Source organism: Apis florea, unplaced genomic scaffold (genome assembly GCF_048593485.1).
Source record: "Apis florea isolate Af1SG1 unplaced genomic scaffold, ASM4859348v1 contig_3793_pilon, whole genome shotgun sequence".
NCBI lineage: Eukaryota > Metazoa > Arthropoda > Insecta > Hymenoptera > Apidae > Apis > Apis florea.
The window spans coordinates 426,932-453,029 of NW_028256856.1; the positions used below are offsets into that span (position 1 = coordinate 426,932).

Below are 26,098 nucleotides of genomic sequence, written 5' to 3' on the forward strand. Positions count from 1 at the left end.
TGGCCTGCGTCGATCCTTTATTTTTTTATCCACTTCCCAAAGGAAGGACGCACGGTGTTGTGAAGATTTCGAGACGATTTTTTGGAGGATTAAGTAAGATGGCGTGGATATGAATAATATAACGGGATCGAAGTAAATTTCAAATGGCGAAGAAGAAATGGATGATTTAATTAAATTCTTTTGGAAATATAGGTCAATATCTTGAAATTATAAATATGTTCTTGAATTATCGTAAAAGTTGTTTTTTTAATTTTCACAATTTTTAATTTACGTTTTACATTTCAGATAAACCGCGCGCGTAAACACGAACGATTAAGAAAATTGGATTACAAAGTGGATGTGTTAACTTTAATTAAACTGTCCATAAGATTAATATCACATGTGTATTCAGACTTTAATATTAATAATATAATTGATATAACCAAGAAGCAACATCGATATATTAAACTAAATATATTAATATACTAAAAGATAAATTACACGAAAGATATCGTAAAACTTTTTCCTCATTTATCTTTGATAGAACATATTAATCTGACACAATCTCTCGGCTCTATATCTTTTCAGGTTTCACTGTTTGGTAGCCATCAGCTTCTAAAGGGAGACAGATGAGGTGGACCACTGGCAGGTAGCCGGTGTATGTGGTGCAGCAGGTGAGCAGTAGGTCAACTCGGCTCACATGTACATTTATATGCGTGTCCGATGCTCGATACAAGAAAGTTCTTTGTCTCGATGGAAATGCATCCGTGTGAAATCAGAAAATTCGTGAACTCGGATCTAGGATTTTTTAAATGAGTTTTTATAAGAAAAAAAAATCAAAAGTCAAGATTATTCAAGATCGTTCAAAATGATACAAGATCAATCATCATTGAGAAACATTCCATTGGAGAAATGAATTTTTCGATATTCATTGTATATGTCATTTACTCATCTCCTTTTCAATTATTATACAGATTCACTCTATTTAAGGTAAAATTATAATACATTATCTTTTATTCCAACTCTTTTCGTTTTACCATCTACATAAACACATCTCAAATAAATAAATGCATGTATCATCAATTACTCAATGTCTAAACAAAATATTGTGTGTTTCTTCTAGGCTCTCATCAAGACTCTTGGAAAATTGCAAGAAACTCGATACCAAGCAAAAGGAACTTTATCGACCGTTCGAAATGATTCGAGTTTTCGATGTACAGCCGGTACATACACACTCACACAGAGTTAGGAGTCAGGTAGTAAGGTGGGTAGGTGGTGGGTAGGTAGGTGCATACGCGTAGCGTGGGAAGGTCCGGCAGCTGAGAGCAGAAGGGGCCCCAAAAAGCGGCTGCAGCTTCTTCTTCTTGCCTGTTGCTGCCGCTGCCCTCTGCCTCGGCCCTTCCTCACCCGTGGGACCTGCCCACTTCTTCTTCTTCTTCTGGATATACGACCCGAACTATTCAGATGCCCGTGAACGCGACTTTTCCGCTTTCCTTCTTTGCCTGTGTACGACCTCTCTTAATTCTCAGCTGTGTCGGGACCGGTGCCTTATCGAATATCGTATAAGTACACAAACTGTCGTTCAATGATCGATTTGGAAAGTTTGCAAAGTCAATGCTAGAATAGGAATTTTGAAAAAAAAAAAAAAAGTACGCATTGAAATTGATTTGATTTTTTTCTTTAAGAATGGAAAGTGAAAAGGTAGAGTTTCGATAATAATGGATTGTCGTTGGATTCAATGAAAATTTCTTTAAATGTGAAATTTAATTTTTTAAGGAAGAATAATATAGAATTTTATAATCCAAAAAAATCCAAACTTAATTCCCCAATAAATCACTTATTAACTTTTCATTTAATCATTTCATTCTTTGACTCGAAAAAAATATATAGCATTAACGAAAATAAATATTTGAAACTCGAACTCAAGACGTTGAGAATCTTTTCTTTCAGAGTGCGTGTAACGTTGAGACGATGGGAAGGTAGTTTCCACGGTGATTCCCAATCGCGGATGCAAGACGTCGCGACGACAAGGACAACGATAATCACGACGACATCCTGTCCCTTGAATTGAAAGGACGGAGTATTCGGTGAAGGTCTTATTATTAATTGTTCGAGTTCCTGCTCAAACACTGGAGATTAAATCCGGGAGGAACTAATCCGGCACGTAGTGCCTCTTTATTCCGTCTGTCCCACGTAGAGAGAAGCCTCTCACGTACACACACTCGTCTCTCTATAGATGTTTGTTACGTCAAGGTACGGTAGATAGAGCCCTCTGTGAATCGTAAATACACGTATATATACACACTCCATGTGCTTCGTGAGAGTAAATACACTACGAATCTTCGTGAATGAAATTTCAACCCTTGAATCGCGTTCTCTACCTGGAATATCTTCTTTTTTTTATTTTTATTCTTCTTTTTTTCTTTTTTTTTTGTTTAAGGGGCTTCGTTGTAAAACACCGCGAGAATGTTAATCGAGGGCAATGAAGGATAAGTATAAGAATAGGTTAAGAGCTATCCTGCGTTCTTAAATATTATCTTAAATATTTAATATGTATAGATGTAAATGAAATTGGAATGTTTATTTCATCTTAAGAAATATTAATTTTCGATTAAAAATCAGTATCTCCAAAACAGGATTATCCTAACTACAATCGAGGTCAAGCCTCGAAGATAACCTCAAATTTACCAAAACAATAACAACAACCAACATGGTGGATGCCAACGTAAGGAAGCGAAAAGTTTTTCGTAGGGAATAAAATCGGCGGCCTGGATCTCAAATCAAGGTACCAATATCAAAATTTCCTATCTTCCACCCTAAACGCCTCCCGGCCGTTCGTGGGCGTGGAATCGGCCACCCATCTGACGATCGATCTCCGCGGGTTCTGCCTACCTAAAACATCTCCGTTCCACAGATTGGAGCGGATCGCAGCCTTGGATGCTGTCCACTTAGATAAGGATAGCCCCTGGAGAGGAGGAAGGGGATTCACCGACAGCAGGCCAGTTATTCGCGCGCCAGAAGGTAGCTCTCGAAAATTTACTTTGGGCCAAAGTTGGAAAGAGGAAGAGGATTGAAACGGTGGTTGAACAGAGACGGAGGAATCGGCGAAGAAAAGGAAAGAGGAGGAGAAAGGTTGAATATCGGAGGAGAGATGAGAGTTGGCCGATGGAATCGGCGGCTTCGAGAGCCAGATGCAGGATCCGCAGACGGAACGGAAGGAAGCATTTTTTTATTATGTTTGTTGCCCGCCTTTCTCGGCCCTGAAGTAAAAGAACAGATACGGTGTAACGGGAGAAGGTCGTTTCTGTGGGTGTACATCGTTGATCAAAAATTCAAAATCGCTAATGTGTCTCGTAGAGATTCTTTTGTAAAAGAGTATCATCTCTAAAAAAAGTTTTTCTTTGAAGAAAGCGATAGCTAGTGACATCTAGAAAGACGAGAGAGAGAGAGAGAAGAAGTGAATGTATCAAATGTATCTTCCAAAATTGCATCTATCTTCTAAAATCGAAATTTTATATTTTCTGGGATGCTGCTATTTGAGAAGAACTCATTCTTTAATCTAATAAGAAAATTAGATAAATGTGAATAGGAAAAGAAAATGATTAGATATTTTTTGATCAATATAATGTACGAATTGAGAAAAAGGGAGGCTGATGACACTCGAATCGTGGTTACTCGCTGCACGTAAACACGGTTGTATTTTAAAACTGGATTTTTATTCTGGTTTTCGAGTTCCACGCGTCGTTTCCTTGAGAGTAAGAGCCGGAACAGGACAGGAAAGGAGAGAGAATTTTTGCATGCTCGGCTATACTGTTTCGAACGTTCCAACGAACCGGATGTTATGAATGCTCGCGCTCTTTTTACTCGGCCTCTCTCGTGCTTTCATTCAAACTTGATGGTTTTCAATGGTCCTGCTCTCTCCTCTGTCACCGTCACTTGTTCGTGCCATGTTTCTCGGGAAGATGGAATTGTTTTGAGAACGACCGTTTTAAAAAAGCAAATTATAAAAAGATTATTTTCAATTTTAAACAGAAACTTGTATTTCAACTTGTGTATCTTAACGAGACGCATAGAAATAGTAAAAATTAAGATAACGTATCTGCCCAAACTCGCGCAAATGGGCCAATAAATAACCACGCTTAAATTTTTTCCCTTACATAATGTTATCCAGAAACTTCAGGTAAAAAGATAAAGCAGAAAAATAGATGCATAAAGAGGCAAAAATTTTCATCCTCCCCTGTTAATATATCGTAGCTCGCTTAATTCAGCCGCTTTCCTGGCAGGAAAATAACGTAAATATATTGCAGGAGGCGTTGCGAGTGGCGTCGTTGGAAAAGAAGAGGCTGAAGAAAAGTATTTCGATGGCGGGAACAAGGAAGAATCGTCAGATCGAGAGGAACGATATTATGGTGGGAATGGAAGAAGGGGGAGGAAGAACGAGGGGATAGAGTGGGCGGAAGTGGCCCGTACAGGGAGGCTGCAACCACCTTGGCTTCCGCTACATTGAGGGCCAGCGATACAACACACAACCACCTTGTGTTTTTCATCCTTCTCCCAGTGGTCCCTCACACGTGTTGCTCACCAATCCTCTAAAGAAACGTGTATTCCATTCCGCTTCTGCGAAGCAGGGGCCTAAAATAAGTGGTCCTCTCGTCTCCATCGCGATCTCATTTCCTTCCTTGTTTTTCTTCCCTCTTTTACTTCCTCTTCAAACGTTTCTTCCGCCTTCCCCTTCTCGTTCCTATGAAAAAAAAAAAAAAATTAATGCTCGTGCATTAATTATTTTGTTAAATAATGCGAAACGTTCTTTTTTTACTTCTCTATTCTTGGAAAATTTTGTTGCTAGACGACAAATAATCGTATGTGAATTATTTCGCTATATTTTGGTATTGTGATGATGGATTGGATTAATCTTGAGCTTCTTGTCCGTGTTGAGAAATCTTGTAATTCTTGTATATCGTTATTTCGGGATGTATGCAGATACGTGTACAGATGGTTGTTCCTTTGAAGCTTCGAAACTTTGATTCTTTGTACTTTTCGGCCATCTTTTTATTACTTTTCTTGATCTTTTGTATCTTTTCTCTTTCTTCTCCTTCCTGTTCCTTTCCTTCCGATGGTAAAGGGGTGATTGTGATATTGAATTTGAATTTAATAAATCCGTGAGTGGTAACTCGATGAATAACCATCGTTCTCCATTTTCTTTCTTTTTTTTGGCGACATCTGTCCGCTTCCTCCTTGAACGTTTCCTCCTTTCTTCTGGAACATCTTGCGGCTATTCATGGAAACACCAAAGCAGCATTGTTGACGACTTCATCTTCTTCTTTCAAACTTTTCTTTCCTATATAAGTAAAAAAAAAAGAAAAAAAAAAGCTCAAGCCTATATTCTTTTTCACCAATAAAAAATGATTCGCTTAAAAAATTTCTACCGACTATTCGACCGACAAATTATCGCCCTACGATTGAAAATCTTGAAAAATTTAGATCGAAAAGAGTTTTTAAAATTGAAGAAATATCGCGCCTATCCACGGAGTGTCGTGAAATTAATTAATTAGGGAAGAGAGAGGGGGTAATTAAATTAAAATTGGAAACTCGAAGGGTCAGTCAGCAGCTGACAAGATAATCGTCGTGAGCTACGTCAGTTGGTCAATTTCGCTAAATGGATGAATGCAACCTAATGAAGCGAGAAGACGGATCACTTCTACGTCTTATTTATCTTCATTGCTTAAACATTACCGGTTGATCAGTTTCAGGCTGGAAAATCGTTCGTCTTCCGCCCCTTCTGATATTAATTACACCTCTCCGAAGAAACGAAATTCTTTCACTTTCGCTCGATACAATTCGTATATATGTATCTTCAATTTTTTTTGTCGTATTCTTCCTCTTTTGAAAAATTCTTTTCGATTCTTAAAATTTTTATAAAAATTTTCGATGTTGGTATGCGTGGAGAGAAAGCGTATGAGAAAGAAAGAAGTTTCAAACGAAGTTTCAACTAATTAATCGGTAAAAAATGCATTGCGTGTCGTTAGGCACGTCGTGCAAATCGTATCCGATGACGGTGTCATTAGGTATGACCACCGTCGTACTTTGGAAAAAGTAAACGGCCCTCTTACCATTTCCATTGTCCGTGTACGAGCTTCTTATACAGTTATGTTTGAAGATTCCCACCGCGTGTGCGACTTTTCACTCGATGGATGATTGGTGATCAACCTTTAATTCTTGAAAGAAAAACACGTCTGTCAAATTGTCGATTAACGAAAGATCGTAATTGTCTATAAACGTCTCATCGATTCGTACATTCGAATAATCGTAATCGCCGGATGATTAATTTAAACGACAGTAATGGCTAAGTCACGAGCAGCACTCCGTGAATCTCTAATCGATAATGAATCATTATCTTGGAATCGCTGTGAAGTCAGCTTCGTACCCTGTGTCTGTATTTCAATAAACCCGTGATTATTGCAAACAAGTGGAATAGAGAGAAAATGAACGGAATAAAATTTCGAAGAAGTTTTAAACGACTTCGAAATAACCATATATATATATATATTCTAGGTCGATGAACTCTCTGAAGTAGACTGAACTAAAAAAAAAACAGAAAAAACGACATAATCGTACGTAGAACGCACAAAAATTTTAAATTCCTCGCAGTTTAATATTCCGGAAAACAATTAAACATAACATCCTCCTAACCTAACCTCGTTACGTTACCGCGTACTGTGTCTAATCGAAATCGAGGCAAATTCGATTCAATCGATCGACGGTGGCGACCGATGGACGTGGCGGCGGCGTGTCGAAACGGAAGAAGAGTAAGAAAAGAGCGAGGAAAGAGCGAGCGAGAGAGAGAGTGAGAAGAAAGGAGAGGCGGCAGGTGTATCGTCGGAATAATTTCAAAAATCACGGAACCGAATAGGAGAGGAAAGGTTGCGCGTCGATCGCGCTTTGGTGAGTTGCGGCGGTTCCCGCTGATTAAAGCGACAAGAGGAGAAGAAAGAGAGTGAGAAAGAGACGTTTCTTTACCATAACAATGGCAGCCGGGGTTCGTCATAGCCGTGAGCGCGCGTATTGTTCCACGTTTTCCCACACGCGGCTCCTACGTGACGCGAATTCATCGCGCTAATGGCACCGCGTATATACTTACGCACGACGCGTGAGCCGCACGAAACGCAACCACGTCGGCCGCCCCGTGATTTATCGTGCCTCTTACGCCGAGTCACCTGGAGACCAACATACGAACGAATTAATATGGAATCACGTGTATGTGTATACATGTATCTGAAACATTTGCGGCGCGGGATCGATTTTTTCACGAATTTTTCCAACTTGGCGACTGGGAATTGGATATTTGAACGAAACGTGTCTCAAATAACGTGATCGTTAAGATGAGATTTCTTTTTCTTTTTTTTTTTTTTCTTTTTATTAAAGGAGAAGGAAACAAATTTTGTGCTTCATTTATTATTATTGTAATTATTCTTTTTTTAAGAAAAATATCTATTGGTCCGAAATTTAAGATTTTTTTTTGTTTCAAAAGTGAAAGGGAACCGCTTGGAAGAAGAAGAGAAAAAAAGGAGAAGAGAAGAAAAAAAATAGTCGTCGGCAATAGGTTAATCCGGCGAATCTTGTTTGATCGAGGGAAAGAAAGGTATTGTGACAGTGGCTGGAATAATGGCGGACGCCCAAAATCCACGATTCGTGACGGCTATTTTTCTACGTCGTGGCCCGTCACTGGTCGATGTACGCGTGCAGGTAAATGGAAATCACCACCGTTTCGTTCACCGTGCGACCGAAAATTCATTCGTGTTCCTGAAAAAAAAGAGAAAAAAAAATGTCCAACCTGCGTTCCGTCGAGGAATGTTCCCTCCCCCATGAATACATTACGAATTCGGTATTTTCAGGGGAAATGTTGAACGAAATCAATCATCGAAGGTAGATTCGAGGAGAATTCCGAACGATCGAATTTTACCAATGAAAGATTATTCCTTGAAGAAGAGGAGGAGGATATAAAGGTAAAAAAAAAAAAAAAAAACCGAAGAATTATCGATTATCCAAATCAATTATCCAAATTATCGTTACATTATCGTATCTGAACGAGAATACGCGAATCGTGGAGATATTCCTTCGCTCGGAGGAAAGAAAAAGAAGAATTGGCAACAATGGCCGCGACCGAATGAAGAAGGAGAGGAAGGAAAAGGAAAAGCGGATTTGCATCTCCGACCTGGCCATTGGAAACGGTCGTGGAAGAGATGGCTCGCGAGGAAGGAGAGATAGCAGCATCTGTTCCTCCCCTCGCTTTTCCTTGTCTCGTCTCGGGAGAGGCAGAAGGAAAAACGACGAACCAGGCGTCGGATGAAGAGAGAAGAAGGCCGAGGAGGAGCCTGATGGCTCTCCAACAAGAGGACGAGAGATAGAGGAGAGAAGGAGCATCGATACTCGATCTCAGTAGTAGACCATTCCTCCTCTCTCCCCCTCCCTCCCCCCCTCCTTTTTCTTTTTGCCTCGAAAAGCAGCTGGTTACCCCAAGAAGAAGATCATTGGAAATTAATAGGCCTCTATAGAGTGACCGCACAGAAGGGAGGCGATCCATGCGTGTAACGGGTTGAAAGGACGCCTTCTTCCCCGAGAGATTCCTTTCCCTCCTCCTGGGAAGGAGGATGTGCATCGGGGAAGAAAAAAGCGGGCAGAAGAATTTTGCGGTACAGCTGGAGGGACCCAGAGTTATATGTTTCTTTGTTTTAACCTCGTAGTAGACGATATATACATACGTTTTCCTAATCGTCGAATTATTTCGATGCAGGACCAGTGCACGAGAGAAGCGAATCTCCCGTTCTTTCTCTCTTTCTCTTCCTTTCGACAATTGGACACCGTATGGTGAAGATTAGAGGTTCCGCTCCTGTTCAAGTTATTAAATCTGTCCCTAGTTAGCCTTTGCTTGGGTAATATCGTACGGTAAAGGAGTATATAGAGGTTTACACACTGGTTTACACAGGTAACGGTGATTTATTTACCGCCAGGTGGAATTAATAATTGCGAGCCGAACTCGTTCTCGTAGTACGTATTGGCAAGCAACCGGTCATCTTCTCGCCTCGTTATTAATTAACAAAGAAACGTTAGGCGAAAAAAAAAACGAGTTTACGAGTTCAATTATAATGCATCGAGTTGTATCTCTAAAGAAAACTAATTAATAACAACAATTTACTAATATAGAAATACTTAGAAGAGGACCGGTAACCTTCTTAAATGTAAACACGAGGAAAAATTCAATTTCAAGCCCGGACGTGACCTTGGAGGCGCTGGACGCGCGAGTTATTTGTTTAGGAAGCTGACCGAGGAAATCAGGCCGCGCAAGGAAGGAAGGAAGGAAGGAAGGAAGGAAGAAGGAAAGGAGGGCCGCGACGGGAGAAACAGCAGCAGCTGCAACACCCGATACGTATCGTGGCGGGTGCGGGGCGTGGTGGGGGCCTGCGCGCCCGGCAGGGTCACTCCGGAGAGATTATTATCATTTGTATCGGCCGGTTCGTGCAGCTTCGTGAACGGTCGGCAACGCTCGGGCGCGTGGCACGCGTGCCGTATCCCCCACCACGCGCGCCCAGGCCCATCCCGCCTGCTCCCGGTCCCCGGCCCGCATGCACGCTCCTGCCGGGGTGTCTCGGGTATTACCGGCTTGGCCCCAAACCCGGTGCTCGTAAAACTGGGACATTGTGGGCCTGTGTGAAGTGAATGCGGAACGCTCCATTTTATATATATATATATATATTCTTCGACCGGTTCGATGTCATCATTATCGGCCTATTTCTCTCGAAACCAGTGCAGGAGGAATGAAAGGAGGAGAAATTTCAAAAACGGGGGAAATTTTGGAAATTTTTTTCTTTTTAATTATTGTACCCGTGTGTAAATAAAGGAATAAAGATTTTTGTCCAGGGGTGGATTCGCACGGTTAGCGCAACTGTGAAAGAGGAGAGACTTTGATCGTCGGACATCGTGACTAAACTGGTCTGTCGGGGCTTTCTAATACGCGGCGAGGGCTTCCGTTAACGGGCCCCCTCTTAAGGTGGCGATCGACCCTCGATAAATCTCCGCCAATCGACTGGAAACGTCGCGCAGGCATTAAGGGGGATTACGAGTCATTACATGAATCACGCTGATCCAACGGGACATCTCTAATGAACCTCGATCAATTGGGAGGCTCTTCGTTTAAATACGATCGCGTATTTCGCGTCACGTTTTCTAGCTTCGTATAATTTCACGCGAACCGAGGAATACTAGGAAAAACCGAGATGGGAAAGTAAACGGAGAGGGGAAGGATTAAGCGGAGTGCTTGCGGGGTAAACAAACCAGTTTAAAACCACTTTGTGCGGCCTATGAGAATTTGAAAGAGGCGTGCAAACAGAAAACCATCCTTCGTGCCTCATAAAATGTTACACCGGTTGAGATCTCGTTGAAATCCACCTGTTCCGACTCCCTGTATCCTCCCCCAACTTCAATCTATCTTCAAATAAACATCGATACACGATCGATATCCACTCTAATATGATACAAAGAAGTCTTATCTTTAAGGGATAAGATTTTATTCGCGACGATAATTTTCCTTTCTTTTTTTCGTTTCGAATATATATATGTATACTATATTAAGCACGCTTCTAATTAAGAAGATACGAATGTAAATTACCGTCTCTGATAGCACGAACGCTTGGACGCCGGCCAAAAGCGAAAGATAAGAATTATTTAGGATAACGCGACACGAGACCCGCATTTCCGTGCCACGGACAGAGATAAGTCGGAAATTAAGCCCTCCACTATATTTCCCTTCCATCCGTGCAGTCCACGTTAACAGACTGGGGCCAATGATCGATCGAAAAAAAGACTATTGGACAACGCCGAATTAACATAATCTTAGATCATTGGTCCGTGTCGGCCGAAGATCGGCCAATTTGTCGCTTCACCTGCGCTCGTACGCAGCCACATGGAGACTGTGGTTGTCTCTTGCCTCTTGGAACGCTCGATGAAATTTAAACCCTTTCGGCCATACCGAGACCATATTGTCCTAAACGCATTAATTAATCGCATCAGCGTCGTGCATATCGACCATATTGCACATTCCTGCATTTTCGGTGTTGACTCGTGTTCAAGAGAAAAAAAAAAAAAAAAGAAGAGTAAAAAAATGCGAACGATCGAGTGTCGTCAAATATTCGAGACGAAACGAAAAATTTTTGAATATTCGCAATTCTCGGAAAAATTTTTCTTCGATTAATAATTTTTCGCGGCACAAGAGAGAAAAGAAATGACGTTCAATCCTTTCGAAGACACGAAATGATACCTCTCCTTCTCCCCCTTTTCCACTTCTTTTTTACCTTCGTTTCCACGTGGCAGATGCCGCAATCAAACAGAAATTAAGCTCTGCAAAGTAGTCGGAATAAACAAGCAGATGGACGACATTGAAACAAAGAGGCGGAGAGAGAAAAAAAGAGGAGGAAGCGGAGGGGATAGAATTAAGGAAATCACCGGTTATATGCCGCGCCACGGTTGAGTCTATCCCCGTCCGATCGATCCCATCCGATCCCAGGGATTAACGAACCGATAAAGCGTTAGGACTGCGTAAATAGCCGGTCTCGCGGAGAACCGTAGAGAATGACCGCAAACTACCCAATCATAGCGTGCAAGAACGCAACGTACACCACGGACTGGATGGTGCGCACATGTGCCCCATTGCTAGACCGAGCCGTGCACTATAGTATACCTTCAAGCGTCAGCAGTTCATTGAGTCCGGCCTAAGTACGCATACCAGTGCAGCAACGAGCGCATGTGCCGATGCGTCACGGTGTTCCTTTCTTTCTCTATCTTTCGCGCCTGTTCCCGTTCATGTACCGTGCATACATGAAACGCCGCTCTTCTATATGGCAGCACGTATGAATGAAAGAGCGGCGGACGAAGAAAGGAACGAAGGGAGTCGCGTGACGGATTCACGTGTTCCGCGGCTATCGACCGAACCGCCACGTTGCGAATCATGCGTTGTGTGTGTGTGTGTGTGTGTGTATGTATGCGAACGCGTCGAAGATACAAGCGTTTTTCGGCTCATAAGAATTGCGTGAGAAAACTGGGAGGAAAATTAAACGTACACCTGTTAATTCGCTCGACCCTTTTAAATTAATTTCAGTCACGTTATTTTTCGTTCTCGCAGATGTGAATGTAACGTAAATAGATCTATATATATATATATATATATGTATATGCATTGAGGTTGGTTAGACGAAAAAAATTAATGAAGCTGGAATTATTAAATTGACCAGTCGAGTAATTGAATCGATAGGTTAAAGAATTGTTCGATAGGAGTTTTTTTTTTTTTTTTTTTTTTTTTTAAATCGAATCGATAGAACTTTATACGTACTTTTATATACATACAACAATAGGAAAGAAGAGATGATCGAGATGAAGATATCGAGGACTCGATCAAGATCGATCTTATCTTTGGATAAAGTTTCCAAAGGGTTGTTTATATATATATATATATCGTCTTCTCTAATTTCCAGGATTATCTCGATCTGTTTGTACACAAACTGTACACGAGCTAAGGGAACGAGAGAGAGAGAGAGAGAGAAGGATTGGTAAAGAGAGAGGGAGGGAGGGGACGCAATCACATCCTTACAAGTGTCATCGAGGACGAAAAAAGGTAAGGGGCGTGTATGTAAAGAGCGTGGAGAAAAGGACGGAGAGGAAGGACTACTTGCGGCGTGGTGGCAAAAGCGAGGCCGGAAGTGGTTCCATCTGGCTCCCTCGTTGGTCTGACCTGTTGAACCACCTCGTGACCGGAAGTATACCATACACCTACGGGCACCACGAAAACAACAAAGGCTTCTTTCTGCCCCGTGACGCGTTATCACTCCTCCTAACGTATGTTTACTCGATCAACCGGCCACGATTTCGCTCTCCTCTTCAACACACACACACACACACACACACCTCCTTGTTCCTTCCCTTACCGTGATTATCTATATTTTCCTACGTAAATTTTTTTTTTACCATTTGCAAGCTCGAATCTGGAAAACACAAGTTAGTTTTTGTGATGTTGAATTTACGATTGCGCCATTGCGGGGCCACGGCACTTTGCGGGGCGACAGGCTGCGAAAGCTAAATAAAGGGAAGAGGGACGAGGGGACGAAAAATGCGATTCGCGCCGGGGAACAATAAAGGGGAGGAGGGGGGAGGGAGGGGAGGAGGAACGTCGATTCGTGCTCGAGACAGGTCCAGGGCATTATGTTCCGGGCACAAAGGCCCGCGACGAGCGGTATGGGCACCCCGTAATAATCTGTCACCCCGTACACCGTGCCACGTATACTTAATACTTATATAGGCGTTTCGCACAGAGGGGTACCCCGAATAGGGGTACGGGGGTTCACCGCACCCCATCAGGTTTTGCAACGTGAGTGACGTCACACCGGCCCAGGAGACGTTCATTGAAAGAAGCGGGAAGGGTGAGGAACCCAATAAGGGAGGAGGAGATCACAAACGACTCGCGGATAGCGGAATATGGCATAATTTGTAAAAGAAGAAATTTCGAATCGAATCGAGTTAGCTTATGTATTGTAAGAATGGCGCGCGGGAAGTGAAAATATTCGTCGACGATAAAAATTGCATCCTCTGTGAAAGAAATTGGGCTCGAGGCGACGAGAAAGTGAAAAGTTGCGGGGGGGGGGAGGAGGAGGAGGAAAGAGAGCGACACCTCGGCATAATCAAATTAACGGGGACGTAAGCAAATTCAGCCCGGTAACCCGTCCGTCCGTGGTGTGCGAGCGTATCGCGGCGCGTAAGGAGCGTAATACGCTTAAAAAGAAGGGTATGACGTCACGAGGAGGTGGCACGCGGCGCGTGCCGTCGGATGGGGTACGAGTTATCGTGGCTCGTGGGACAGAGACAAGAGACAAGCCGGGGAGTGTAACCGGTGCAAGTTGGAACGAGGGGAGGTAGTGTGGAGAGAAGGAATGGGAAGGAAGGAGGAGGACGAGGATATAAAGATGAAGGAGGAGGAGGAAGAGAAAGACAGGCGCCCCGAGGAGTCTCCACGACAGACAAGCAGGCAGGCAGGCAGGCAAGCAAGCAGGCAGGCAAGCAAAGCGGGCAAGAAGTCCGCACGAGTGGCTGGGGTGTCGTACGGAGGCTATGGTGGTGGGGGTGGGCGCGTGCAGCCGGCCTGCAGCTGCCTCTTTTACCATCCTCTTCCCCTCGTTTCCCTCGCCCAAATTCCCCGTACCCCTCTAGAGTTCCACACGTCGTACCACCGGCGCAGCCGCTACCCACCACCCCTCTAGTTGGCCAACCCCTCCCGTCGGGGGCCTGGCGGGACCACAATTATAAGTAGGGGTGCTCCCGGCTTACTACCTCCAGTCGAGGGTTGCACGCCGTGGTGTGGACGCGCGGATACATAGCCCGTCGTTCCGCAAACTCGAAGCGCACGCGTGTACGGGAACGAGAGAGAGAGAGGAGAGGATTTCAGTTAAGAGGAAGACGGACTATAGTTTACTATTCTCTGCTATCCAAGGATATATTCCCCCGCATTGCCGTTGCAGAGGGAGAAAGATAGAAAGTATCGAGGGGATAGAAGAGGCGCGCGCACTGACACCGTATAGTTAACACGATTCAACGTCCCGAAGTTCCTATACGGTCATCGTGCACGCGAAAGCAACCGAGATCGGACTCGCCATCTGTCGATCGCGCGTTGCTAGTGTTTCGTGAGCAGTCGATGGTTATAGTGATTCCCCGAGTGGCCACAGTGTGGCGCTAGTGTTGCCTATTAGTGGCGCGGAAACACGTTCGACGAATATATACAGCTTTTTCAGTGGGAGTTATACGATCGTGTACACACGTATATACGGTGTACATATCGAGAGAACGGAGAAGGATAGGAGTGCATTTAATAGGACACAGAGCGAGATCAAGCTGTACTCGTATACGGACGTATGTACGCACACGATTAAGGAGTACTTTCACAAAGGAAAATACGGGCTTACTGGCACCGGTACCACGATCAAGGGGCGCATCTCTGGATCCAGTAGTAGCTCAGCTGCGGAGTAGTGCCTTTCGTGCCGGTTCTCTATAGTGTGTAACTTCTCCTGCTTTCCCCCCTCCCTTTAGCTCTACGAAAACTTTTCCCCTCTGTCGGTGTGCGAAGGCAAAAGCACATTGACTCTCCCGTTCGTCTTTGACTCGTCACACACTGTGAGGGTATCCTCGCTCCACCTCCACCTTTGCCTGTACACCACTACCCTTCTCTTCTTCCTCCTACTCTTTTCTCCATCACCACCTCTACCACCACCACCACCTCTACCACCACCACCATCACCACCACCACCACCACCACTAGCATCACTTCTCCTCTCGTGCTACTCTTGCCGGCGGTCTCCGAGGGAATATTCCTCACGGTTCGTCGACGGCCAGTCAGTGCGCGACTCGTCGTTGTTGCGACGGTTGGCGAGGAGGAGAGTGTTGTATACGTGCCTTTTCGTGGAAAATTATGCTCGTGGCGGATTGTCGTGCTCCTCGTCGACGTAGTGGCTCGTGTACCGCGAATGAACGCTCGACACGAGCGTAGTTGTGAGATTTTTAATATCGATCAAAGAGCTGACGAAAATAAAAAAAAGATTATCGAGTACACGATCTGTCTACTATATTATACATATATATACACACATAGAGACAGGGAAAGAACCCGGAGAGATATTCAAATCATCATCCAACGAATAGAAAGAGAGAGGCGTCGCCCGAAGGATCGCAAACCATCAGTGTGTTTTTCATAGATCCTACGCGCAAAAGTATTTATCCCATACCCTGTTGGACGAAGCTGTTCTACGACTCTCGGCGTCCCACGGATAATGGAATAAAGTGTGTCACAGTGTTCAGTGATCGCGCGTGATTTTCTAATATTCTCGCGGCTACCGTGATTATCTCTTTGCCACCGGATATACATGAATATAAATAAATAAATAAATAAATATATATATATATATCAACGTCATTTTTTTCTGAGTGTATTATACAGTGTGCTACAGACCAGCAGAAGTGACCGCGCGGATCATCCGTGAGTTAGCTTCGTTTCGACTTTATTTTTTTTTTTTCATTTTGCGTGAAGTATAAGCCGGCAATAAGTTTTCTTCGACACATATTGAAACAAGGATTACGTATATCGACATCTTGACGAAATCGACCGACGAAAGAAGGAAAACAGTGTGTGTTGAAGGAATACAGTAGCTCGTACCTTCTACGTACGGTGGCTATGCAGCCTCGCGAAATTACGGCGAGGAGGTAACGCCGACGAGCACACCAGAGCACCACGGTCCACACACTTCCGCCGACGACGCATCGGCGGCGTGTAAACATCGAACGAAACAACCACCAAACATGTGGACCACGATGCTCGTGTGGACGGCCGCCGTCGTGCTTCTGCCAGCACCCCGAGCGGTAAGTTTGATTTTTTATGATTTTCCTTTCATCCTTTTTACAATTCATTTCAATTCCATTGATTGTACATTTCGAAATTCGAAAAGATAGAAATTCTTTGAAAAGAAGTTTATTTAGGCGCGAAGTGTGAAATTTGTCAAAAATTTAAATGCCGCCTTTTCTTCTTTTTTTCTTTTCTTTTTTTTTTTTTTTTTTTTTTTTTACGTCTGCTCGAAAAAAATACTTGAGGGTTTCTTGGAAATATTTCTGTTTATTTTTAGAGGAATGGTCGCTGTATAACGCGTTGCAAAACATCTTTTTAAACGGACGTCAAGATGTTTTACAATCGCTTCTTCCGAAATATCTCGTGCCTTAGTCTCGTCATTGTTTCATCTTTTTTTCTAACCTGTAATTCTGTTTCAACGTTGATAAAATAGAATTTCGATCGAGTAAAAATAATCAGGATACACGACACATCATGAATTACGTTCTATTAATTTTTTTATCCACAATCGTCTCGTGTTCCGTCAATCATCGCTCCGCTCGGTTTCATGGGAATATTGCTTAAAGCGTAATTGCAACGCGCCATCTTTCCAAACTAGCAAAAAAGATTAACTACGATCGATCGATAACACGTATTATAATAGAATCGAATGGGATCACGGAAATTTTGAAAACTTGCAGTACTTCTAACAATGGAATAAGGTGTATGAATATACGAATGAACGGATTATTTTGTCAACGTATTTAATCCGTGTCGCATGTTGTCAAACGAAATAAAGAGAGAGATAACCTATACGTTTGTCAACTGAAACATCGTAAGCGACCTTCGTCGTTGTCGATGAATGGCGCGATGTTTTGGTTCGGAATCCAAGAGACGTTCCCCGTCTGTCAAACCGGTCGTAAGCTCTGTTGGTATTTATGGTAAAAACGATGACACGCCATCGATGGGTGCGTTCAGAATAGAAGCTCGTCTCTATATATTTACAGTCTCGTTCTGGTGTGTGCGCGCGCACACTACCGATACGTTCTCCCGCGTCTAATTAAGTACTTGCGTAAGTGCGATCGCGGCTTATATTTATCCAGTCGAACGCTATATCTGTAAATGTGTGTACGGTTCGATCGAGCTGCAGAATGCTTTCCAATTTTAACTCACCTTCAATCTGTTTTTCTCCCTGTCTCGTTTTCCTTTTTCTATATTCGTTCGGGAAAAATTTAGTTTCATAAAAATCAACGTAACAAAGTTCGTAAGTTTCGTGTTTCGTTTAGTATAGTTTCGTTTCTTTTTCACGCGCTAGTCACCACGGGTTCCAAGTGTATTCTTCCTGGGAGAGATGTTTTTTTCATTCTCTGCCTTTCTCTCTTTCTCGCGGAGTCCTTGCTTCTTTGCTCTGCTCCTTGTCCCTCCTTCGCTTGCCGTCCATCTTTTTCTTCCTCTGTCGGCCATGTCTCGAACCATCCGACGAAAGAGGAGAAAACCAGTGGCAACAATTATTCGCCGACATACAACAACTCTAAATCTGGATTCACTCTTTTAGAAGTGTCTACCTTCTCGTCATCTCTTCTACGTCATTTCGAACCGTTTTTTTCTCTTTTCACTAACATCTTTCCGACTTTCAACCAATTGAATGTGGTGCAATTTTGATACTGGATCTAATCTTTTATCGTTCCTATGATCGACGAATCGAAAAGTATCGAGATATAACCAGAATGTGATATGGAATCACAGTATTCAAGGGGTGCCTGTAGAAAATTGTTTTGTGACGAAATAACGTTGGTTGTATCCGTAAATAGTCGGCGGCGGCCATTCTCGTTCCGAGAATAGCGCTCCAGCGCGCCAAAAATGAGAATTCCTCATCGAGAATCGTGGCGAGTCGCTTATGTGTACGCGTTACCTCTAACCTGCTGTGTTTTACGACGTGTAATGAAAAAACGTTCGCGAGAAAATATTTCTTTCGTTCGATCGAAGTCATGTATATTTTTTCTTGTTCCGATTGTTAAAACTCGTAAAACGTCTCTTGTAATTTTTCTTTGTATGCAAAAAACGTGTGAAACGACCATTTTAACATAAACGCGATAAAAAAAAAGCACTTTTTTGTGTTTATTTTTTCACCTGTTGAAAAAAAGGAGAAAGAATGTCGGTGTCTCAGGATACGAAATTCGAAGATCGCAACGGGGGTATAATGGACGTGCAGGAGGGCCATGGCGAGATCGTAAAACGATCCGCAGGCTCGATAGTAAGGTTAGTGCGCTCCTCTCGTTCACGTGAGACACGATATATGTATAGTTTTGCTCGACTATACAATGTCTCGTGGGAAGGCTCTCTCGACTGTCTGCTGGCCTATACGCTACCTTTGTATGTGCACTTGCGCACCTGTGAATGTTGTGTGTGTGTAGTGTGTACGCGCGTGTGTGTATATACGTATAGCCTTAGGCCATTGTCCACAGTGGTCAAGAACTCTCGCCGTCCGAACGACGACAAAGAGCAGGAGAAATATTGACATATCGACTCTATTTACACTGGATACTGTCGCCGAAGGAAAATCATTCCTCCCAAAATGCTCTTTGATTCACGAATCTTAACCTTTATATGTGTTTACGCCTGTTACTAAAAGTCTTCGTAGAGTGACATTGTAGGATAGTAAACATTTTGTTACAAAGTAATCACTAGTTCGATTCCATTCGATCGATTTGAGGTTTCTATTAAGATGAAATACAAAAAATCCTCTAGATGTCTCTAGTTGCGCAGTTTCTTCGACACATCGAGAATCGCGATTAATTTTTCGTTAGTATAGTAATACGACGAGAAACGATCGGTAGCATATGCGTATAATACATTTATGACTGATTCCAGCCACCTTCTTTTTTTCTCCTTCTCATGAAAACGCCCCTCGTGTTCCATAATCATCGAGGCTCGACAGCACGCGTCGCGAAATGTCCATCTGCGCCTTTAGCACTCTTTTCTTTCTTTTTTTCTTGAGAAGATCTTTCTCGCTCGCGTCTTTTCGAACGAAAAAAAGCACTTTTTGTCGCGTCACTAGCGCGGATATCTGTGCTCCTCCTGGGAGATGTGCAGCACAGAAGATATACGCGTGCGCAAAAACGCGCTTACACACGTGCTGCCCCGGCGGCGTGTTCGGTCGTTGGGCACGAGACGACCCCCCGACGTGGAGTGTGTTAGCCAAGTTTGTTTGTCGCGCGTTACACATTCGCTCGAAGAATTCGACGGTTTTCTCGTATCTTCTTCTGTCGTCGCTAACAGTTCGCAGAATCAAGTTAAAGTAGGGTATAAAAAGTTGCGTCAATGGCGGAATCAAATGTGTTTTGCGTTTTTAATCTTTTTCACCAAGTGGCGCTGGTGCGGTGTTTGAATAATACGTTGTGATTATGCGTTCAAGATTCATTATTGGTTATGTTGTAATTGATACATAATAGAAATTGATAAGGTTAGAAATATCGATGATTGTTCGTTTAACAGAATTTTTGTTGAATGAAATGTCGATTTATTTTCAGGTAAATGCTTCTGGGGTGTTCGAGTTGAGGCTGAAGTCATTCGTGAACGAGTATGGAAAAGACAGTCTTGGCAAGTGCTGTTCAGGCAGCACTTCCAAGACTGGCGAGTGCTCAGGCGTTTGTAAGACCAGGTTCAGGGTCTGCTTGAAACAATATCAAGTGAAGATCGACACGACGACGCCGTGCACATACGGCGACGTCGTCACACCCGTTCTGGGCGAGAACATCGTTAATCTCAGCCCCAATGTCGCCATTCCAGGCTTCACTAATCCCATCAGATTTCCATTCGACTTCACGTGGCCGGTAAGTGTCTTTAGATATCATATATTTTACGCGTTATTTTTCTAGAATAATAATCATTTCAACGAAAATAGTATATTTATACCGATATTTCAATTCTGCAATAATTATAAATTTTTTATATCTGCGAGGTTAAGATTGAGGTTATTTTCGATCGTTTATACACTTTAATGATTGCAAGTATGAAACATCGTTAAATAATTTCCGACTGTTTCTATTAAAAATATTATCTTCATATCTGACAGAATTATGCGATAGTACAGATAAGTAAAACATCGTCGATGTTTTATGCTTTTCCATACTTTTCCATACCACAAGCATTAACATATCGCGTGCGTTAGAACGCGAAAAATCATTGGTAACATAAACGGAACTGAAAACGACACGTAATAAATCGTGGAAAAAAATTGATCTATTATGAATGCCATCGTATGCAATCGTGTTTTTCTCACGCGCATTTGCGAAACGTTTATTAGATAAACGTTTCCCGCCTGCTACAAAGACTTCATTTCCAACGACAATCTTCCTCGACGATCGTGGTTCGTTATTTTTTCGCCGTATCGTATCGTATCGTATTTTTACTGTATCGTGTCAGTTAAGTAAAGGAAGGAGATCATTGTAGAGCGTTTTGTTGGTGATCAGAGCGTGTTGTGGATACAGTTAGCCGATTTTCTGTTGTATATGTGTATACATAATGTCTCTTCTTATATCTCTGACGAGGGGAAATGACACCGGTTGACGAACGCGGTTCCCAACTTTGATCCTTGTCTTGAATAACGCGCGCGGAAAATTAAGACCCTTTCGTTGACTTAACCGTGAGGGAGACATGTGCGAGCTCACCGGGGAGTAAAAATTGCTCGTTGTATCAGATCCAATCTTTGCCCCTTATCTTTCCACATTCCCGGCAAATTAATTCTGGCGCGAGCTAAATTATAGTCGGGTCAACTGATATTTTTATATTTTACAAAGTTGCTTGAAAACGATACGATTCTAGATTTGAATTTTTATAAAAGGAAAAATTATCAAAAGTAATCTTTCCTTTTTATTTATTTTTATTTATTTCTTTGTATCACTCTGTATAACAAAAAAAAAAGAAAAATAATGCAACTCTTTGAATTACGTCGCAGAGAACTGTTAGCTTCTTATCTTTGTTCGCTTTCTACTGGTAGGATATCCAACCATTTGAAAGGGTTGTAAAAAGGTTTCTTTTAGCGTAGCGTGATATTTATTTCTCCCATTTCCGTTAGGATCGATAAGGAAAAATTGAAAAGCAAATTGGCTGATTAGCGTCGTCTCGCTTTGCTTGTATTTTTTGAAAGCCAGGCCACTTTCCATTGTTGAACACGAAATAAAATTGCGTAAAATCTCACGAATACATCGCACCTGCCCATCGCACGTATAACTGATCGCCTCGAGTAATTAACCTCGTGGCGAAAAAAAGGAAAAAAGAAAGAAAGAAAGAAAGAAACGAAGGAGAAGAAAAAGAAGAATTCGCGAGGAAGGGAAAAATTACAGAGCCCCCCTTCGTCTTCTTCCTACTTTCTCGCGGTCGCGACGAAAGAAAGGCAGGTCGATCGCATTAAAAACGAACGTTTCGTGGCACGATGCGCGCGTGCACGCACAGCCGCGCGCAACAGTGCGACGAGGATGGCCAAACCAATGGCAGATGGTGCGAGAACCAGCGGAGCAAGCAAGACGAACGATGGCACTTGTCTCTCCCTCCTGCTGTTACTGTTATTACTTGCTTGTTGTTGTTTCGATAATTCTTGACATTGGCGGGAACAGTATAATTTTTCCAAATAATTCAGTAGTTTCGTAGATTAATTTTTACACAGATGAACGTTCCATTGCTAATCGAATGTCACGTAACGTAGAGGTTAGAATGTTTAAAATAAAATATCTTTATCTACAAGGGAAAAAGTAGGGGTCGTTAGTTTTAATATTTAATATTGTTACATTCAACAATAACGTCATAGAGAAATACCATCAAGTTCAAATATCCTGCAAGTTATATAAAGCGACACATTCTCAAGATGGCTCGTATATACGTCCGCTCGTTAACGCGTGCCATCGAGTACCATATCTACGCCAATGTTTGCCCACCATCTCTGGTGTACGTCAGTTCTTCTCGTTGCTGTTCGCGTATAGTACTTCTGCCTATGAGACGCACTGCAGGGCCACTGGCAGATGGCTAGGCCTTTTGTGCTTCTACACTTCCCTCGTAATCTCTCTCTGGCTCTCTCTCTCTCTCTCTCTCTCTCTCTCTCTTCTCTGTCCTTCCTTCTATTCCCCGTCCTTGTTGTCTTCGAAGCTCTCTCGCGGGCAGAGTTAAATTTACTAACCCATATGGCGCCCCTCGCGCCACCTCTGCGCCAGTTCCCCTGTCTCACTTCAAAAATCCGTCCTGCTCGTTCTTTTCCCTCGTCGTGTTTTAAAGCCGCGTTTCTCCATTGTTTTTCATTTTTTTCTTTTCTTCTTCTTCTTCTTCTTCTTCTTCAACAGCGTGTTATTTATTTATCTTTTCGCTCTTCTCTCGCTGATTTTTTTCTCGTCGAAATTTTTCTACCGTATCCGTTTAACCTGCTGCCCTCTGTCTCGACTTTCCTCTCTTCCCCCTCCTCCTGACTCTTCACTTCCCTGTAGTATCGGCCGATATTACAAGCTATATCGGGCGGCAAAAGGCTGCCGGTTCGAAGACAGAAACTCTTCTCGACGATGAGGAGGGAAAAAAAAAAAAAAAAAAAAGAATTGACGTTCTTGGAAGAGAGAAGGCTGGCCGGAATCCTGCGTGTGGAAACAACCTTTGAATCGGCACGGTAGTCTGTCTTCTTATACCAACGGCGGGCGACGTGAGGGAAAAGGAATAGGCGGCGGCGTCGTAACGTGTAATCGCTATTTGGAGTGTCGGATTTATTTTCGTTGCGCCAGTGCGTGAGAATGGGTTTTCATTCAGCAAAAAAAAAAAAAAAAAAAAAAAAAGAAGAAATCCTCGTGTAACTCGATAACAATCTTTCTATTCTACGTATTCATTTAATAAGGAACAAAATCTGATGAAAAAAACGTGTAACGTGGAAGACAATTTTTATTCGAAAGTATTTAACGCTGTATCCCTAACGAGGAGGAGAGAAGGAGGAGGAAATCCTTCAAAGTCTGAACGCACGGACGGATCGACGGAAATGCGCTAATTACAACCACTACCGGGAGTCGCGATGCGTAGACGCAAAAGCAACAATGTATCATTAATAACAGTTATGGCTTCTGGATAGTGGACGAGCTTCTTTCACTCAATGCGTGAAAACACGACGAAAAGACGACGGGTTGAAATAAATAAATACATGCCGCCTTCCCTTCGTGATTTTCTACGCTGGATTCATTCCTGAATTCCTTTCTTAATTACCATCTGTCGGCCGATCCACGAGATAAAAAAGATGATCGTCGTGTTACCAAAAGTTAGTTCAGAAAAATAGTGAGGAGAAGGTTGGTTGGTTGCGCAAGCGTGTTCTGGAATACGCATGTCTGCCGTTAATTAAAAGACAGAAAAGTTCCCCCTAGCTTGGATACACGTAATCGTAACCTTCGTCTGGTTGCATCAAGATCGAGAGTCGTCCCGCTCTTCCCGTCTCTTTCTCTCTCTCTCCGTCCTTCTTGGGTTAATTGCTTTACGTTACACCGTGTTGCGAGACTTATTAAAACAGCACGATTCGCGACAGTGCCGCTATTGTGCAGAATCGTCGAGGAATTCACTCGATTCTGTCGAGTTCTGAACACGATCTTTTCCTTTTATTATGATTACGATATCTTTCTCTATTTCTCTTGATATTCGTTAATTATTATTTTTTTTTTTTTAACCTACTAAAATTTTCTGTGCTTCTATTTCAACGTGTTTCATTTATATATACATACCTTTCATCGGTGAGATTTCCCCTCGCGAATTCTTATCGATAATTTCTCGTCATCGTAGGTAACGTAATCCTTATTGTCACCCGAAAACGGTTGCACAAAGATGATCGTGTCGGTTCAAAGAATCATTAAAAAAATTCCTTTCTTTTCCTTATATCTTTCCTGTGTGTCCGCGGTCCACAAAGCACAAGCGGTGCCGCGCGTATCGTACATACTCGAGGATCGTGGGTACGAACCGGAGAAGGACGTCGAGCACGGTGAAAAAGAGAGAAAAGGACAAATGAAAGGCTCGCGCCGCGCGACCAACAGAGACGGCTAAGGATAGAGAGGAGCATAAAGGTGGCATACACACACGCGCGCATGCGCTCACGTGTGTTATATATATATATATTTTATATATATACGTAACCAACCGCGTGGAGAAGGTGGGGAAATGACGAAGAGAAGGTGGGACCGAAAGAGACAGAGAATCGTGGTCCCACGGCCGAAAAGGCTGCGTGATTCGCGTCCCAGACGAAGGAACAAGCGGAGAAGGGCGTCGGATGAATGGCTGACTCGGGTATACGCCGATACGCGGCTTCCACGACGTGAAACGTTTAGCATAAATTACGTCTTAGAGACGGGGAGAGGACTCGAACGCCGGCTGACCGGTACTCTACCCGACTCAGCTCCACGATGCTCGGAATACCACGAGTTTTTTATAACCGAGATATACACCGGGGGGATTCGGTGAAAGTTTTGCAATTGTAGATGTCGGTGATCTCTCGAGGCAAGTGGAAAACTGTCGCTTCGTTCTTTTTCATCATTAAAGGCTTATTAATAGAGATTGATGAAACAATATTAATTCTGAATTATGCTGTAAATAGTAATATTAAAGAGTATAATACTTTTGGAAAGAAAATTTATGCTAATCGTTTTATTAAAATGATGTATCCGTGAATTCGGTCATGATATTCATACTTGCCAAATTTAGCGTTTCTTTTGCGTTTCTGATGACGTAAGATACTAGTATAATGAAGTTTGCCGCGAACAGACGAAACAGTAGAAACCTACTTCACGATGCATAACTTATTGCTAGTAAGATTTTAGACTTAGCAGAGTATCTTTAGAATCACCCGCGTTTGACCTCTTTTCTACTTCGTTGCTTCCTTCCTTTCTCCCATTCGCACGATGCACACGCAATAAAATCGTTTCATATTTTCAAATCGATATATCGATGCGTCACACGTCAAATCGAGAGAATCGAATGGCGGAAAAATAGTGTTGCAGGTGGCGCCTCAGGGACGGCCATTGTGTTCGCGATCGTGGGAAAGTCGGCCTCTAATTAACCGTCAAAATCTAATTAGCAGAATAACTAATTAGAGCGTTACGCTGGCTAACGATTACAAACGTGCTCGAACTTATCTACAAATAGCTACTAAGAGGCGGAGCACGATTATTCGAAGCGTGTCGTGGATGACGAAGAAGAGAAGCCACTCTTTCGCTATTTACCTCGTCTTTTACTTCTCTTCCCTCTTCGTCTTTCTTGCAGCATCACTGACTTCTTTCAGAAGGATGCTGAAAGAGCTAAACGAAAGAAGCGGACAAGAGTGTTCACCGTAATAATAGTAAAATGGCTTTCTGTCCGGAGGCCATCTTTTTTTACTAGTCGTGTGCGCCACTAATGCCGGGAAGAAAGAGAGAGTATGTATATGGGCCACGAGCGTTTCTAACCTCACACTAGGCACAACTCGAACAGAGATACAACATAAACGGGAGTGTACTGCCCCACCCTGAAGGCGCGACACGTGGTCATCGAACAGGTATACCATCAGCTGATAGACCTGCTGTCAAAGCTTATTAACATGTCCCATGGAACGCGCGAACTGTTCACGTGGAATCGTTCCGTTTCGGCTTGCTTTTCTGACTCGCTTCACTTTTTATTGATACATTAATTAAGTCTTTTTTTTTTTTTTTTTTTTTTTTTTTTTTGTATGCTAAGACC

At 42.8% G+C, this 26,098-nt stretch overlaps 1 protein-coding gene and 1 long non-coding RNA gene across 3 annotated transcripts in view; one reads left to right on the plus strand and one right to left on the minus strand.

Annotated features, from left to right (window-relative positions):
* Window positions 1–3,994: 3,994 nt before the first annotated feature.
* On the minus strand, window positions 3,995–6,727 carry LOC147656360 (uncharacterized). The gene is made up of 3 exons (XR_015294574.1): window positions 6,090–6,727; window positions 4,796–5,317; window positions 3,995–4,720 (listed from the first exon to the last, which is right to left on the minus strand). It is a non-coding gene; the product is annotated as an uncharacterized LOC147656360 (long non-coding RNA).
* Window positions 6,728–15,334: 8,607 nt separating this feature from the next.
* The window catches only part of Delta (neurogenic locus protein delta), a 40,540-nt gene continuing 29,776 nt past the window's right edge, over window positions 15,335–26,098 (plus strand). The window contains exons 1-2 of one of the 2 annotated variants that reach the window (XM_086915695.1): window positions 15,335–16,422; window positions 19,915–20,217. In XM_086915695.1, coding sequence (XP_086771821.1) covers window positions 16,363–16,422; window positions 19,915–20,217 — 363 coding nt within the window. In that variant the 5' untranslated portion in view covers window positions 15,335–16,362. Of the gene's footprint in view, window positions 16,423–19,364; window positions 19,767–19,914; window positions 20,218–26,098 lie in introns of those variants that run through there. The other variant, XM_086915696.1, reaches the window with a different exon arrangement.